General features: G+C 43.6%; 1 protein-coding gene across 8 annotated transcripts in view; it reads right to left on the reverse strand.

Moving 5' to 3' along the window:
- Positions 1 to 262: 262 nt before the first annotated feature.
- PPM1L (protein phosphatase, Mg2+/Mn2+ dependent 1L) overlaps positions 263 to 18,467 on the reverse strand; it is a 191,807-nt gene continuing 173,602 nt past the window's right edge. For all 8 annotated transcript variants that reach the window (XM_026665862.2, XM_087965255.1, XM_026665843.2 and 5 more), the window contains 2 exons: positions 11,868 to 12,029; positions 263 to 1,424 (listed from right to left, as the gene is read on the reverse strand). In XM_026665862.2, coding sequence (XP_026521647.1) covers positions 1,078 to 1,424; positions 11,868 to 12,029 — 509 coding nt within the window. In that variant the 3' untranslated portion in view covers positions 263 to 1,077. The remainder of the gene's footprint in view (positions 1,425 to 11,867; positions 12,030 to 18,467) is intronic.

The raw sequence follows: 18,467 nt of genomic DNA on the forward strand, positions 1-18,467 counted from the left end.
CTTAAATACAAGTTTAGAAATACTAATGTCTTATATCAGAATCTTCTAAGCTTAAAGACACATATTTATACCATGGTCTTAACAACTGTTTTTGATGTCTGAACTACACAAGTTATGGCTCCAAACTAGAAAAAAGAATTAATTCAGCTCATTCAGAAACAAAAATTTAGAAAGGGGATATTTTTCAATGAGCATGGATCTTAAAAGCTATCTGCTGCTAATTGTTTTTTTTTTTTAAGAAACAAAGGCATGCACACAAACCTTAGAAACATAGCAATGGAAAAGCTTAATTGTTTAATGCTAACGATATAGCAGGAAATATACCAACGGAAAGGAACAGTAGTTATCTGTTATGGACCCATTGGTACCTCCTTCTTATGAAACTGTTAGCTACCCATTTTTGTTCTTTCTGCAGTTTAACTAAGCAGATGTAGCGGTATGAATGAGAGGATGTGAGAATGGATAGTCACACTGGCAAATCCCATGTCAGTTTTATCAACTGGTTCCAAGCAGTGAGCTGTTCCTATCGTGTCTCAGCTGCCCAAGTCCAAACACAATTCTAAGCTGTTATGTGAAGACAAAGTGAATTGCAGCCATTTGGAATCTTTGAAGCAGGAGTCACAGGCCTTTATAACTGAAGGATTTTTCTAAGCTGAGACCATTAGAGATCTAGAGCAGGGGTATCAAACTTGCGGTGTCATGGTGGCATCCCATGAAGTATCGGGACTTTTTTTCCCTTCGCTAAACCGGGCAGGACATGGCCAGCGCATGATGCACCCGGCCTGCAGGCCAGGAGTCTGACAGCCCTGATCTAGAGAATAAAAGGTACAAAATCCTTTTCATTTAAAAATAAAATAAAATAAATTGAATGGTTGATATTGTTTACTGTGTTTTACCAAAAAGAATGCCTTTTCTACTCTCATTTTTGGATTGTACAATTTTAATACTAATATACTTGCTACCACTGTCTACTGTGTTGAAGTGTAAAGGTTAAATGAAGAAGTTTGCCAAGTGAGAGGCAGAGCGTGGTATTACTTTTATTTCTCTTTCTCCCCCGTTTTTTTCTTTCTCTTTTTTTTACTGGTCTTCCGCTCTATTGCTGCTTTTGAACTTAACCACCATGACTGTAATGTTGTCAGGGCATCCCCTATAAAAAGATTGGAGCACTATGCTCTTGGCTCCAAAATGTGGCTCATCTAATCGTTCTCTGATGAACCGCACTGCTTCCTCATTACTAAATGCATCCCAGAGCCCATCAGAAGCTAAGATCATGAACTCTGGCTGGAGTTTGTCCAGGTCAAAGGTCAAGATATCTGGATCAGGGATGACAACATTCAGATTTTTCAATGGGTAATCCCCAAGAGAACGAGACATGGCCAGGATCCCCTGAACACGCCAGGAACCATTGAAACTGATGAAGCCACCTAGAAGAGAGAAGCAGAGAGAGAGAAAAAGAAGATTAAATGGTGTTTATGGGAAATTGCTCTCAGAAGTTTCCTTTAATAGGTTATTAAATCAGTCAGAAAAAATGATTAACTTCACATTTTTTTTCTTAAGAAAATCCTTTTTTATAATTTATTTGCATATCTCTTGCCAAGACATAGGAAGGAAATCTTGCTCATCAATTGATCCTTGTCTTTTTCAACACAGGGGAAGGATTCCACCACTTAAGGCAAATATAGTCAGAAAGCCATAATTATATGTCCCCTGTCTATTCCAAAATCACCCAGTATTTTGAACCAACAGGCACATCTGAAATTTGAGAGCATACTATGGTCACAAAACACTTTTTTTAAAACCATACAATACAATAACTGGTCAAAATGCTGCCTGCATGTCAAAACTGCTAGGATTATAAAGAGTTTGGAGACCTACCCTATGAGGAATGGTTAAAGGAATTGATCAGTTTTAGATTACAAAAGAGAAGACTGACACATAAAAACTGTGTGTGTGTGTGTGTGTGTGTATGTGAGACTGTGTAAGTGTGCATACCTTCCATTCAGTCAGCTTTGACTCTTGGTAACTATATGGATAAGTCCCTGATTATCTAGGCAACATTTTGATAAATGGCTTGCCATTATTATCTTGGCAGGGCTAAAAGTTTGATGACTGGCCCAATGTCACTACCCAAGTATGGTCTCTATAAATAAAAAGAAAAAGAAAAACAGAGAGAGGAACTTTTTCTCTGCTTAAAGGAAGGATGAGGACCAAGAGTTGAAATGAAAGGAGATGCAGAATGAATATTATGAAGAATTTTTCCACATTAAGAACTCTGTTGCAAAGGAACCATTCTTCTAAAGTTGAACTCTTGTCTCACGGATGATTTTCAAAAAAAGTTGAACTCTTGTCTCACGGATGATTTTAGTTTTGAAACTAAAACTAAGTTGGGATGGTTTAATGGATTTGTGCACTGAGCAGAGGCTTAGATTTCATCTCTGAAAAACCCTTACAACACATTTTTATTTTTATTTTTAAATTTTAACAAATGGAACACAATAAATGAGGTAGCACAAAAAGCTGGAAAGATGCTAAGGGAGATGTTATTGGACTCCCTTGTGTTTATGTGATCCAGCTCAAGGCTCACCCAATGTTCTGTACAGTCAATTTACATACTCGTAGCCCCGCGTCGCGATTGGCTAAAGCGCGCGGCGACCGGATTGGTCGAGCGAGCCGCACTGATTGGCCCGTTACGAATCCCCCGCGATTGGTGGAAACTAATCGCGGGAGATTCGAAGCGGTGCCATTGGCCGCGGCCGCCGCGGCTCGGAAATAAAAGCCGCAGTTTTTCCCTCCAAGCTTAAGCTGTAACCGGAGCCCAATAAAGAGCTGAAACCAAGTCACTGACTCCGAGCTTCCTTCCCGCGACGGACACGACACTGGCGACGAGGGTGGGATCCAGAGAATAACCACCGAGCACGTGTCCCGAGGAAGACAAAGACCGACAAGATGGCCAGCATGACCCCACCAGCACCCTTCAACCCAGCTACCGAGGACTGGGAATCGTACACGGACAGATTCCTAATGTTCCTCGAAAGTAGCAATTTGAAGGATGCGAACGGGCAGAAGAAAAGGGCCGTTTTCCTCACACACTGCGGGCCCGCAGTGTTTAAGATGGCCAAAGCCCTCGCGAAGCCCGAGGATGTGAAGGCGATGGACTGGGCCGATCTCGAGCCACTCCTTCGGAACCACTACGCCCCCGCTGTGCCCATCCTCATCCGGCGGGATGAGTTCTACCGGCGAAACCAGCGGCAGGACGAGAGCATCAGCGACTTCATAGCCGCCCTGCGGGACCTAGGGGGGATGTGCGAGTTCCGGGACCTGGACGATGTCCTCCGAGACCGCGTGGTCCTAGGCCTCAGGGATCAGGCACTGAAAAGTCGACTGATGGCAAAAGGCAACATCGACCTCGGGGACGCCCTGGCCGAAGCTTCCGCGGCCGAAGCCACCCGGAAGTCAGCAGCCAGACTTCGGAGGGCAGACAACGGGGACCGCACTGAAACCCCCGAGGCAAGCCGACGAGAGACCACCACACACCACGGGGACCTGGACCCCGCCTCCGAGACCACGGACGAGGAGGAAGACGTCCACCGGCTACAGACAGGACGGGACCGGCGAGATCAACGGGGTCGTAAGTCGGGAAACCAGTGCGCCGGGTGCGGGGGAAATCACCTTCGATCAGAATGCCGGTTCATCGACGCGATCTGCCGGCATTGCAACAAGAAGGGCCACATTGCCCGAGTCTGCTGACTCAGAAAGACACACAGCCCCCGCCGGCGAGAACCAAGCAACCGGGGACGAGACGACACCCCCCCGAGGACCAGAGATCGCCAAGCCGACAACCGCTGGAGCCGAGACAACCGAGGGCGACGGAACGGGGAAGGCCGCCAGAGAGAAGAAACCCACCAGACGGTCACCATCGGCCATGCCGAAACCACTGATGCCCGGAAGGTCTACGTGGAGGTGAGCATCGAGGGCGAGCCATGCCGGATGGAGGTAGACTCCGGATCCTACCTCTCCATGGTCGCATGGAATGAACTCAAGCGACTGGTGCCAAACATCCAGAAAAGAGGACTGGAGAACCAGAAGCTAATCATCAAGGACTATCAGGGGAACCGCATCCCCGTCATTGGGACCGGACAGTTCGAGGTGACTTTCAAGAACCGCACCGCGACGCTTCCCCTGACTATCGTGGACCGGAACCGACCCAGCCTCCTAGGACTCCAATGGTTCGCACCACTCGGAATCGAGGTCACGGGAATAAACCACACCACAGAGGCCGACTGGGAGCAGCAACTGGCGAGGGATTTCCAAGAAGTATTCGACGGCACCCTAGGCAAGTACCGAGGGCCCCCTATCTCCTTCAGCCTAGACCCAAATGTCGCCCCCATACGCCTAAAACCCAGACGGGTGCCTTTTGCACTCCGGAAGAAAATAGACGAGCAGATTGACAAGCTCGTCAAACAGGGGGTTTTGCAGCCAATCGACCATGCCTGGTGGGAGACCCCTATAGTCACCCCAGTCAAGCCAGATGGGTCAGTAAGGATCTGCGGGGACTATAAGGCCACCCTCAACTGCGCCCTGCAACAAAGCGCCTACCCCGTCCCAGTAGTGCAACACCTATTACACTCGCTGGGGGGGCAAGGTCTTTGCGAAGCTCGACCTGGCGCAAGCCTATCAGCAACTGCCGGTCGATGAAGAAACCGCCGAGGCGCAAACAATAGTCACCCACCGGGGAGCGTTTCGTTGTAACCGACTCCAGTTTGGAGTCAGCGTGGCCCCAGGAATTTTCCAGAGCCTCATGGAGAGGCTGCTGCGAGGAATCAAGGGGGTGGTCCCCTATTTTGATGATGTATTAGTGTCGGCAGCCAACCAGGAAGAATTAGAGGGTCGCCTAAGGGAGGTACTAGAAAAATTCAAAGGGGCCGGGCTAAAGGTGAAGAAAGAGAAATGCCAGCTATGCACAGAGCAAGTCGAGTTCCTGGGGTACCTCCTAGACCGACATGGCATCCACCCAACCGGAAGCAAAATCAAAGCCATAAAGGAAGCCCCCACACCCAAGAACAAAACAGAGCTGCAGGCATTTCTGGGACTGCTAAATTTTTACAATGTGTTCTTGCCCCAAAAGGCGACCGCGGCGGAGCCTTTGCATAGGCTCCTGGACAGGACGGCCAAATGGACCTGGGGGAAACGGGAGGACACCGCATTCAAGAACACCAAAGACCTGCTCACCTCGGATGCCGTCCTCATTCAGTATAATGAGACCCTACCCATCGCCGTCACATGCGACGCCTCACCCTTTGGCGTCGGCGCCGTCCTCAGCCATACACTTCCGGACGGAAAAGAAGCACCCATCGCTTTCTTTTCGAGAACACTCAGCAAACCCGAAAGAAACTACAGCCAGTTAGACAAGGAGGCACTGGCCATCGTCGCAGCGGTAAAGAAGTTCCACGAGTACCTCTACGGCCGCCGATTCACCATCATCACGGACCACAAGCCACTGCTGGGCATCCTGGCGGGGAACAAGGCCACCCCGAACATCCTATCCCCCAGGATGACAAGGTGGTCCGAGTTCCTCGCCGCCTACGACTACCGGCTCACACACAGACCCGGTAAGACGATCTCCCATGCAGACGCGCTGAGCCGCTCACCGCTTCCCGACCTAGGCGACGACCCAGCTCCCACGACGACCACCCTCAGCATAGAGACATTGCCCGATCTACCCATAACCGCGTCAGACATTGCCCGAGAGACTAATAAAGACAGGCGTCTGGCGCGGGTATTACATTGGGTAGAAAAGGGATGGCCAGAGAAAGACAACGATGAAGCATTCAGGACATTCCGAAACCGGCAAACAGAACTGTCACTACAGAAAGGTTGTTTGCTATGGGGGGACAGGGTGGTCATACCGGAAAAATTGCAAGGGAAAGTATTAAAATTATTACACGAAGGGCACCCGGGGATTGTGAGGACTAAAGCTTTGGCCAGAAGCTACGCTTGGTGGCCAGGTATGGACAAGGAGATCGAGGCCTGGGTAGCCAAGTGCTCGCGCTGCCAAGAAACCAGACCAAATCCCCCCGCAGCACCGATATTAGAATGGGAAACGCCCAGGGGGCCATGGTCGAGACTCCATATAGATTTTGCCGGGCCCACAAAAGGGAACACATTCCTCATCACGGTGGATGCTTACTCCAACTGGCTGGAGGTAAGCAACATGAAGACCACCACAACAGACGCGGTAACCAAGGTCTTAAACAAGCTTTTCGCAACCCACGGCCTCCCGGATGTCATCGTGTCAGACAACGGCCCCCAGTTCACCTCGCTGGAATTCGAAAAATTCCTAGCGGAACGAGGCATACGACACGCACTGACAGCGACGGCGCATCCGGCGGCCAATGGTAGGGCAGAACGGATGGTTCAATTTACAAAGAGAACCCTCCAAAAAATCGAACACGGGGACATACAAGAAAAAATAAATAAAATGCTCCTAATACAACATATAACCCCAAACACAACGACAAACAAAAGCCCGGCAGAATTACTGATGGGGAGAAAACTAAGGTCACCACTCGACAGACTACACCCCACATACAACCCGGAAAAACCCCCGGACTCATCAAGCAAGCACCAGGTTTTTGCACCAGGCGACGCAGTCTATGCAAAGAACCTTACCGGAGACCCACTATGGGTACCGGCAACTATAACCCAACTGACAGGACCCCACTCCTACCGGCTGCAGACAACCGACGGACAAACATGGAAACGCCACATCGATCAATTAAGATCAAGAACAAAAAAACACAACCGACACGCAACCAAACACAGACGACCCCATTAACACAAACCAAGAGGGGAGGGAAGATACAGGGAATCAAGAAAGAATAGAAAATAACCAGCAATACTCACCAGTCAACAGCCAGCCCGAAGACTCACCAGGAAGAAACAGCCAGGCCAGCTCAACCAGCCCGGAAAGACCAGGCAGGAGCGGCGAAAGTCGCAGCTCGACCAACCCGGGTAGACCGGGAGGGAGCTGCAACAAGAGGCCCAGCGACACCTTCCAGGAGGTTCCATCGACAAGGCCAAGAGAAACAGAGGTCCCGACCGAACCGGCCGGGAGCCAAACAACAACTAATCTGCGCAAGTCAAGTAGGCAAGTACGAAGCCCCGCCTACCTACGGGACTACGTTACGTAGGACCGAACCAAGAGGGGAGGGGTGTTCTGTACAGTCAATTTACATACTCGTAGCCCCGCGTCGCGATTGGCTAAAGCGCGCGGCGACCGGATTGGTCGAGCGAGCCGCACTGATTGGCCCGTTACGAATCCCCGCGATTGGTGGAAACTAATCGCGGGAGATTCAGCGATGCCATTGGCGCGGCCGCGCGGCTCGGAAATAAAAGCCGCAGTTTTTCCCTCCAAGCTTAAGCTGTAACCGGAGCCCAATAAAGAGCTGAAACCAAGTCACTGACTCCGAGCTTCCTTCCCGCGACGGACACGACACCCAACACTCAAGGTTTTGTCTGAAAAGATGGACTCTATAGCGGAACTTCCACTTTCCATAGCTCTGGATCCTGACTGATCTGTTTTCAGGAAGTTTGGAGAACATTCTGGCCTTTGAATTATATTTAGTTCACAATCCCTAGAGCAGATGTTCCTTCCTATACTAGTTTTGTCTCTAGGTCTTACATGCATACAGAGTAAAAAGAAAATGGCACTATTAGAAAAATGGAAGCATATTCAGTAACATCTGTGATTAATGAGACCAGAGTTAATACAGTGTGAGCATATCCTTTTCTATCATGATGCATTTTATGTTATGCAACTTAAAGCTGATGCAGAAAGTTCAGGAAATATCCAAACATTGCCACGAGGAGTTAAGATTGAATCAATATCCTTGCTGTTGCTATTGAAATGGTTGACACGGATTTCTGTAGGCAGGTTCATCCATACATATGACAAATTGCTGAATAGGAGGAAAATTCAACCTTCATCTCTGTTTGCAACATAAAGGACATTTTCTTGCCTATGCTCAGGTAATCTCCCCCTCATTTTAATCATGTACTGCAGTGGCCCCCAACCTTTTTTGTGCCGCGGCCTGGTACCGGCATCACAAAATCATCTGCGGCCCGGTACCGGTATCAGCAAGCATGGCAAGGAGAGCCGAGCGACCGGCCAGCCAGCCGTCCCCCGCTTCTCTTCGCCACCTTCAACTCCTCCTTTGTACCTGTGTCGATGGGCTTCGGACGGCTTCGGGACGGTCGCTCGGCTCGCCTTGCCATGCATGCTGAAAGAATCCTCGCGCCTTAGTTTTGTTGAAGCCGCCCCCTCGATGAAACTAAGGCGCGAGGATTCTTTCAGCACCCAAACGCCGCTTTCTACCCGGAAAAGCTCACCGGAAGCACTTTTTCATCAAAACAAGATGGCGGCGCGCAGCAAACCGGCGGCCCGGTAGAAACTGTTCCATGGACCGGTACCGGTCCGGGGACCGGTGGTTGGGGATCCCTGATGTACTGTATATCCCTCTGGGATAATTCAAGAAGAGATTCAGACTCATTTGCAAAGATTATTATAATGGATCTCTGTTGTTCTATAGTGAGAAAAGGCTTTATTGTTATTAAAAAAAAATCATTCCTTTTTCTCTCTTTTTCCCCTACAATCCTGCCTCCCTCACATGTTGCTTATTTTCTGGGTTTTTTGGTATCTTTTATTACTACAGTCAATCTTTCCTTTTGCTATAGATTAAAATGCCCTTTTTAAAAAAAGTGGAAGGATTTACAGTTTCTGAATAAAGGGAAAATTTCATCTCCTTTAGTGCATGGCAACAGAAAAGAACTAATGTTCATTTGTAAAGTGCAAATTAGTCTTCCCCAATTATAACTTCTCAGAATTGTGTTCAACATTTTCTCCCAGAACTTTGCAGCAACACCACCTAACAAACTCAGAAACCGAAGCAAGAACAAATTAGTAAAACGGAACAAGGTTGTTTCTTTTTATTTATAAACTTTTATTTATTATTTACTCATTTTAAACACGTCTGCATTAATAGAATTCTCATAGAAATTTACAATTAAACCATTTTTTTGACTTTACTTTTTGACTTTTGATTTTAATTGCACTGATTTTATTGTGTTTTTTTTATTTTGTATTCTAAAACTGTTGAAAGCTACCTTGAATGTTTATAGAAATGGAAAAGGACAAAACCAAGGATAAATACAAATAAAAATAAACTGTGTGTAATCTGCACTTCTATTTTTACAACTATGTAAGCTCTCATTATCCCTATGTTCTCAACTACCTTGCCACATAAAATATATTTTTATTGAGCTTAGTTTATGCTGTTTTACGTTAGTAAAATGCCACAATGCCTAAAGCCACAGAGTAAAGAACAATGGATGATAACTGGATGATTTATTCTTGATAATGATCATAAAAATATGGACAAGTGTAAGAGGAATGGCAAATATTTTCTTGTTCAGGTTTTAAAGTTTGCGAAAATATATTTGAATACATTTTGAAGCCCCAAAAGTATAATTTTTATATTCTCTCTTCTCTCCTTGTCTCATTTTTACATAAAAGAGATGGCTGATGTAATCAACTCTAGTATCCTAATCTTTGAGGCCAACAGATATTCCTAAAAGGTGTTTTGCCTGAAATCTTATAACTTAGAACAGTGGTTCTCAACTTGTGGGACGCAGACCCCTGGGGGGGGGGGCTGTTATGTCATCACTGAGGGTCCACAAAGGTTTGAAGAAATGTTATGATTTAAATATTGAGTTAAGTCTTGGTGGTCCGTGGCCATAAAAGGTATTTAAAGCGTGTTGAGAACCACTGACCTAGAAAATTTAGTGTTCCCTAGTATTGGATAAGAATAATTTTCTAAGATTAAAATAAACCCTCACCAACCAGTTTTAGAAAGCACTCTACACATCTCAAGTATTCTTAAAAATTCTCATTATAAATCCAAATATTGTGTATGTCGAGATGCTGTTGAAGAAGAAATAATTTCTGATTTAAGCACAGCTGCATATTATAAAAGAGCTCAAGCTGAAAGTAACTGAAAGTTTTCCCTGACTAAACTCAATTTATATAAGGAACAGACATTTTACAGCTTTAGAGCCTAGCAAGCTCTCAGCAAAATTTTCATATGGCCGCAATATATACTCAGAACTGAATAGAAAAGCCCCTGTCCTGATTGCATGTCTAAAAAGGCATCACTAGAGTATTGTAATTTTATCTTTGGAGAAAACCAAAAATAACATGTCCTTCAATGTCCAGTACAACTTAATATTGGCAGTATTCCCCACTGGCTAATGTATTCAATCTAGCATTTCCATCTTGTGATTGACTTTCTGGCTGAAACAAGTAGAACAGTTCTGGATTTTCCTGCTTTTTTATTCACATCTCATTTTTTGTAACATTTTACCCTGATGAAGAGTTATGGAGAAGTCAAAAACTTTTACATTTGTGCCATTTTGGGTGGCTTCAATCAAAGGATGTATGGATTTTGCAGACATAACCAAAAGATTCCTCATAACAACTTGCCTAATAGAAAATATACATTAAAAAGTTAAACTAATAGCACATTAAAATAGACATGATTTTAGAATGACAGGTATTTTCCCTCTATCACTCAATACTATAAATTGGGATCATTCAATGAACTTGTTTCTGGCCAGGCTGTTCATCATACAACATGTAATGAACTTGTGGAAGGGGTCGTTTTGGGTTACGAGATATTGTGAAGAGGGCACTTAACATGAATTTTAAAAATGCGACAGGACCTGCACAGAATATATTGTAGCCTACAGAATTCCGGACATCCCTTCTATTTAACTAGAATTCCAAGGCCATTGAACCTGGGACAGTTTCCATTAGAAGTTTTATATTTCCTAAACCGTCTTCTTTCCTGTGCGCGGAAATTGGCATTGCTTTTTTGGGCCATGTAACAATTTAGACATGAAGACCTGAATTACCATGCACCAGTTGAACTCTTCAGTGTTTTAACATCTTGTTATCTCCACTTTAGGTCTACTATGCAGATCCTTTGACTGCATTTGTATGACTTGTAAGACTTTATATGACAGGTTAAGGAATAAATAATACTGATAAATAATACTCATAAATAATACTGAAATTAGGGCTACCATGAGAGTGAAGCTGCTGTCAGAAGCTGAAAATAATAGACACCAGGAATCACGCAGAGTGGGTCTGCTTTGTTTCCTTACAGTTACAGCTGAACGAAACCCATCAGCTTGACTTTGGGACATGGAAAGACAAGGGTAGACATTATTTCCAACTTTCCTCACAACAATTTGTCTAACACTCCTATTTCTTCTCTCGTCTCCTATACTGTTCATCAGTGGTGGGATTCAAATATTTTTACTACCATTTCTGTGGGTGTGGCTGGTGGTCATGGTGTGGCTTGGTGCACGTGACAGGGAAGGATACTATAAATCTCCATTCCCTCCCCATTTCTGGGAGAAAGTTACTGCAAAATCCCATTCCTTCCCACCCCACTAATCTGCTTTCCAGCTCCATCCTCCTGCGCAGAGCAACAAAAGAAGACCCAGAGGATTAGCTGGGACTTGGGAGGCAGAGAATAGATGGGGGCGGGGCCAGTCAGAGGTGGTATTTGCCAGTTTTCCGAACTACTCAAAATGTCTGCTACCAGTTCTCCAGAACTGGTCAGAACCTGCTGAATACCACCCCTGCTATTCATCCTTTATTTTGCCACAATTCTCTAGAAAATTCATTACCATCACATTGCAATAAATAAAACGATGAAAGAACGGGACAAAATAATAAACAAATACAATGTTCTGACATGATATAAAACAAAGAAGCAAACTGAACACCTGTTTCAGAAACTTACCAGCTCTTTTAATCCTCTTTCTTTCTTTCAGCTGATAGGGCTTGTGATCATGAGACAAAGGAATAGCATTTCCATCCTTATCGCACAAAACCCCCCTTGAATCTCCAACGTTGGCCACTGTGAGCTCTTTATCGGACAGTAAAGCAATCAAACATGTTGTTCCTGAAAAGAAAAGAGGAAGACCATAAAGACAATGGAGTGAAAAATCAATAGTGCTTCCTTCATATTCTTTCCCTCATCCTCCTTATTTGCATTCGGGAGCCGTCAGGAATGGCAGCTGCATTTGTATCTGAACAAAACATCTAGTACTGGGATGACAGACTGTTTCATAGCACTGATCAAATCTGACAGACAATTTATTCTTTCCACAATATTTTTTTTTCCTGTATCTGATATTTGGTTGGCATTTCAGGGGCTGGTTCTCACCTAGCTTGTCATTCAGGAAACCTGCAAGAAAAAATATATGGCCCCGTGCCCCAATGGTATATATGGTATATAATACATTCATCCTTATTCCATTTGTTTTCCTCCCAATACAAACTACATGACAAGTGCAAAAACACTTGGTAAAACATACAAAGAGAAAGTTTTATTGTGCACAGTAAATGTCATTGAAAAGCAGATTTTACATTACAAACCACAAGAGGACTATATTCCCATTGATAAACTGTCTGTCTTCTCCCACTGGGCAAGGATAATAAGGGGGAAATCTCCTATTGACATATCCATTTCCTTGTAGCTGTATGTGATTTACAACAGCTTTGGCTTTACCAGGTGTAGGAATATTGTTTAGCTGGGACTCTTGATCCCTATCGAAAGGAATGACATCAAAAATGATGATATCATTCTTCTATTGGTTTCCATTCCATATTATACTATTATTTCTTTATTTGCATAATTTAATCATTTGTTCTGAAGTAGACTGCAAATCCAGTTTTTAAAATTCAGATGAAAGTTTTCTATCATTATTATGAGTTGTTAAATTTTCACTGATAATTTCTTTGCAAGTGTTACACCCGGTCATGAAAATGTTCTTTTATGGGCATTTCTCACATATGATTTATTACAATATTTATTGAACATGAGTAAAGATTGTTGGAGTTTTGACATTTGGTCAACATAGGTACACAGGTATATATAGTTAACAGTCAGGGGAATTGTTAATGTGTGTGAAAGACCAAAGAAAACATTACACAGGCTTTTCTCTGAGGAAACATTTCACATTCTTAGAAATAAGGTGAATATACTAGGAGTATGAAATTATGCATGGTTTGCTGAAAACAAGCAGAAAAAGAAATGATGGTAACATGATTCTTTGGAAGGGTAGATATTGAAGCTGAAGCTCAAATAGTTTGGCCACCAAATGAAAAGAGATGACTCACTGCAAAAGACCCTTTGTTGGGAAAGACTGAAGGCAAAAGGAAAAGGTGGTGGCAGAAGATGAGATGGTAGATACTGTCCTCAATGTAGTGGGCATGAATTTGGGCATACTGTGGAAGACAATGGAGGATGGTTGGGGGGGGGCTGGTGTGCTATGGTCCGTGAGTTGCAAAGGGTCGGACATAACCTAGCAACTGAAAAACAATGATACCTCCAGGATCAGAGAAAATGTGTTTCTCAATATAGATATGATTATGAGGACTCTATTCTGTAAAAAACTTGCCTTGCCAGGGCTTAGCTGAGTCTGGCATTTTGTTCCTCTCAAGAGGCCATCCAGATGCCTTTGGGCTGTTCACAAGTAGGATATGGAGATATGGAGCCTTTTCTCACCACTGATTCCTTGCAGCTAATATTTGAAGACAGGTTAATCCCCCAACCTGAGGTATTAATTTATCTGATCCTATTTAAGTCCATCCTAATTACTGATCATCACTATGCCCTGAGCTAATGAATTTCACAGGCTTATATATTTTGCATGTGAAGGCCCCTGGCTGGCCTTTGTAGAAACTAAAAACAGTTAGTGGGTCTCCGAGTTTCATCCAGCCCTCTATTACTGCAAAAGCAAACACATTCGAACACGAAGTATAGCAATAAACTCAGTTGTACAGAACCAAAAAGAAGACCTTTACTTCTATCAGCAGAGAGCTATACTGACAGAATATATACCTACACTGACAGGGCATGCATAAGTGCACCAACGTGCCTACCGTCCCTGTCCTACTGTTTCTTTTTTATTTGTATCCATTTCATGTATTCATAACCATGCTTATACTTATACCTGTTATCTAATACTTGCTTGACAAATAAATAAATAAATAAATAAAATAAAATAACTCATAGTCTTTTTTTTTCCAAATTGTTTAAGGGTTTCTTTTATGAGGAACACAATGTTTTAAAAAGCAGTTAAGTATTTCTAAGGAACAGAGCTGACATTTAACTTCCCCTATATGAGAACTGCTAAAATTAATTTATTTTTTACAACACTGCAATTCATGTTCCAATTGATCGTTTAATGGTAAATAAAATTAATTTCATGCTTGCATTCTTGTACTTTTGAGTGAACCAGAGGAGTACAAGGTAAATTTTCACCTCAGTTAGTTAATTTACATCTGATTCATAAGGTTGAGACATCTGCCTTTGCATATAATGGAGTTCGGGGGGATTATAAGTTAAATTAAAGGGTATTAAAGTCCTTATTAATGTATACTAATAAAATAAGAGAATCATAGTGGAAGATCTGATCCTAAAATTCTGGTGCCGTTCCAGGTTATAACATGAAAGGGATGTAAACCATGTAAACATCAACAAATCTTAATGTTGCCAAAACTGAGATACACCTTCAACAACCAGCTTCAATACAGAAAATGTCATCCATAAATTAAAAAAAAAAAGTAGGATGGCTTTAGTTTACCTCATCTGTAGACCATGGCATGTTAACCAGAAGGTCTTGAGGGAAAACATTTGTGTTGATGGCTACATCACTATAGATGCTCCTGAACAATTATGCCCTTACAGGTAGCTCTTGACTTACCACCATTCATTTAATGACCGTTTGAAGTTATAAAGTTCACAGAAAAAAGCACTTAGGAAGGGTCCTCACACTTACAATTACTGCAGCATCCCAGGGTCATGTGATCACCATTTGCAATCTTCCCAGGGGGCTTCCAACAAGGGAAGTCAATGAGGAAGCTAGATTTGCTTAACAACTGTGGCAAAAAGGTTGTAAAATCAGGTGTGACCTCACTTAATGCCTATATCGCTTAGCAACAGAGTTTTGGTCCCAACTGTGGACATTAATTGAGACTACCTTTAGAGATTTATGATAACACAAAGGTGCCCACTTATGCTGGCTTTTCATTCAAATCTTCCACCTAATATGAAAAGAACTACAGAAATAACAAGGAAAATATCGGTTAGTGAAGAACATCACAGCCATATGGACTTATCAGATATATCGGCGTATAACACGCACTTTTTTCCCTGAAAATAGGGGGCAATGATGTATGCGTGTTATACGCCCGATATAATGTTAAGAAGCTAGCGGAGGCCGGGCGAAAAGTAGCTGGAGGCGCAAAGCGAAGAGCGGAGGCCAAGCGGAGGCCGGGCGGTGCGAGCGGAGGCCGGGCGGTGCGAGCGGAGGCCGGGCGGTGCGAGCGGAGGCAAGCGGAGGCCGGGCGGTGCGAGTGGAGGCCGGGCGGTGCGAGCGGAGGCAAGCGGAGGCCGGGCGGTGCGAGCGGAGGCCGGGCGGTGCGAGCGGGAGGGCAAGCGGAGGCCGGGCGGCGAGCGGAGGCCGGGCGGTGCGAGCGGAGGCCGGGCGGTGCGAGCGGAGGGCAAGCGGAGGCCGGGCGGCGAGCGGAGGGCAAGCGGAGGCCGGGCGGTGCTTCAAAGTTTTTATTTAGAAATTTAAATTTTTTCCTGAAATTTCCTCTTAAAATGAAGATGCGTGTTATACGCCTGTGCGTGTTATACGCCGATAAATACGGTACTTCCCTTTGTTTTTGCTATGCATTTACTTATATACAATATACAGAGCATCTTCTTCATAGGTTTATTCAGCCTCTGTTTCTATCACGATATACTCTAATGCAGAGGTGTCAAACTCGGGGCCCGTGGGCAGGATGCATCACATGCTGGCCACACCCACACCGAGTTTAGCAAAGGGGAAAAAAGTCATGATACGTCACGTAACAATACCGTGACAATGCAAATTTGACACCCCTCCTCTAGTGTGATATCTGTGCAGCCACAGAATCTCCCTTGAGTACAATACAGGAACCTAATCTGTATGATCCTTCTCTCCCTTGGGAGTTGGAAAAGCAAGGGGACAAATTCTCTCAAGTCACATATTTATTATATGCATTTAATGGAACAGTTTTGATGCCCACTTTTTAATCACAGAAAGAAAACAGCTGTTTGAGTTAGTCCATGATTCATTCAAATGTATTTAAACATAGCTTAAAAACTGAACAGACCAATCTTCATCGATCTGGAACATTTATAAATCACCTACGCTAAAGACCAATCAGAAGTCAGCACACCTGACTGTAAAGACAGGAGCCCGGTGAATCTCTGCTAAGTGGACTGTGTTCTGCCTAATGCCAGCCACAGTTGCTGGGAAAACATCAGGTAATCTGTTGTCTAGACCAGTGGTTGCCAATCAGTGGGCTGGGGACCACTGGTGGTCCATGAGATTGTGAGCAACATGAGGTAGTGAGGGGAGGGGGGGAAAGGGAAGAGGGAGGGAACTTGCCCCACTCACCCCATGTGCCTCGCCTGGCCAGCGGGCCGCTTCTTTCCACTTCTTTCTTCTTCTGCTTTTGGCTGCATGCAAGGAAAGCAGCAAAAGTCTTTCTTTCTCTCCCCCAAATTCCACCAGAAATGAGTCTTTGGGACCATGCAAGGCCTCCTGTTCCAAGAGGCTGTGCCAGCAAAGACTCATTTCTGGAGGAGATTGGGGGAGAGAAAGAAAGACTTCTGGTGCTTCTGCTGCTTTCCTTGCATGAAGCCAAAAGAGGTGGTATTTGCTGGTTACTCAAAATTTCCACTACCAGTTCTCCAGAACTGGTCAGAACCTGCTGAATACCATCTCTGAACTGGTTCATAGTTATGACCATTTCTGAGTCCCAAGGTCATGTGATCTCCATTTGCGACTTTCTCATAAGCAAAGTCAATGGGGAAACCAGATTCACTTAACAACTGGGTTCCTAACTTATCAACTGCTGTGATTCACTTAACAACTGTGGCAAGAAAGCTCATAAAATGGGGCAAAACTCACTTAACAAATGTCTCACTTAAAAACATAAATGTTGGGCTCAATTGTGGTCATAAGTGAAGGACTTGTACACTATTTCATAAGATACAGGTAGTGTCTACCTTCTGAACTTGCTAAGGCACAAAACCCAACCAACGAAAATAAACACTAACCAAACACACAGCGTATCATTTTTACATAGTTTCTACCTGACCTATTTATGTATAAAGCTCTTTACTTTTTAATGTAAGGTACATTTATTTTTATTTCTTTTATCCTATGTAGAAAAAGAAAGAAAAAACCACAACACTAGGATAACAATATCCAGTTTGATTTATGAAAATGTTGAAGCCACTGAATGCATCTCGCAGCCTGCCAACGTGTGAGGAAGCAAACCTATTTCGCTTTGTCTTCACTGCCGTCTACTGTGATTTAATCCACTTAACCTTGTATTGTGGGGGAAAAGGTTACTCTTCTCAGTTGTCTCCACATTTGATGTAAGTGTCCAATAGATAATTCCAAGAATACAATGTGCTGAAATTAAGAATACAACCCCAAGTAAGTGCATAGCAAATGGCTGTAGAAACTGATGGGAAAGAAGCCATTAGAAATTTCAATCAAATCATAGGCTAGCTAGAGCTAAAGCTACCAAGCAAGCTTAGCAACTTTAAGCATAGACTTCAACTCCCAGTCAGGCTGGCTGGGCAATTCTGGGAATTGAAGTCCACACATCGTAAAGATGTCAAGGTTGAGAAACATTGCTCTAGATCTAGAAAATGCTTTGTGAGTTTGCATAGGTTTATTTTTTTATTATTATTTTTATTTATTTATTTGATTTGCCAATTGTTTACAAGATAATAAGTATAAGTGTATACATAGTTGTGAATACATGAAATGGGTACATATAAGAAAAATAAAAGAAGAATAAGAGAAACAATAGGACAGGGACGGTAGGCACGATGGTGCGCTTATGCACGCCCCTACAGACCTCTTAGGAAAGGGGTGAGGTCAATAGTAGACAGTCTAAGGTTAAAGTTTTTGGGGTTTAAAGTTTAGAAAGCACTTTTTTCATACTCATTGTATGCATGTGATTGTGTATGAATATATGTGACTGTATAAATGTGTATATCTATACATCTTTATTATTTACATTTAAATGGTTGTAACTGCAACCTTTTGACCACAGTTACATGAAATTACATTCAGACTAGGTTTCAGGATTAACAACTAACTCTAGCCAGTTACACAGCATGAAGTTATAAACAGCAAGGTAAGGACAATAGAGCTGAGTGGATGCATCTAATATCTGGGACCAGATGCCTCCAATTTTATTAATGTAATCATCAATCAATTAATTGTATTATATTTATTTTTTATTTATTTTAGATTTTTTTAAATCACATCTTTAT

This window comes from Notechis scutatus, chromosome 4 (genome assembly GCF_049901735.1).
Source record: "Notechis scutatus isolate UNSWTSFEM ecotype Mainland chromosome 4, rNotScu1.2, whole genome shotgun sequence".
In the NCBI taxonomy this organism is placed as follows: domain Eukaryota; kingdom Metazoa; phylum Chordata; class Lepidosauria; order Squamata; family Elapidae; genus Notechis; species Notechis scutatus.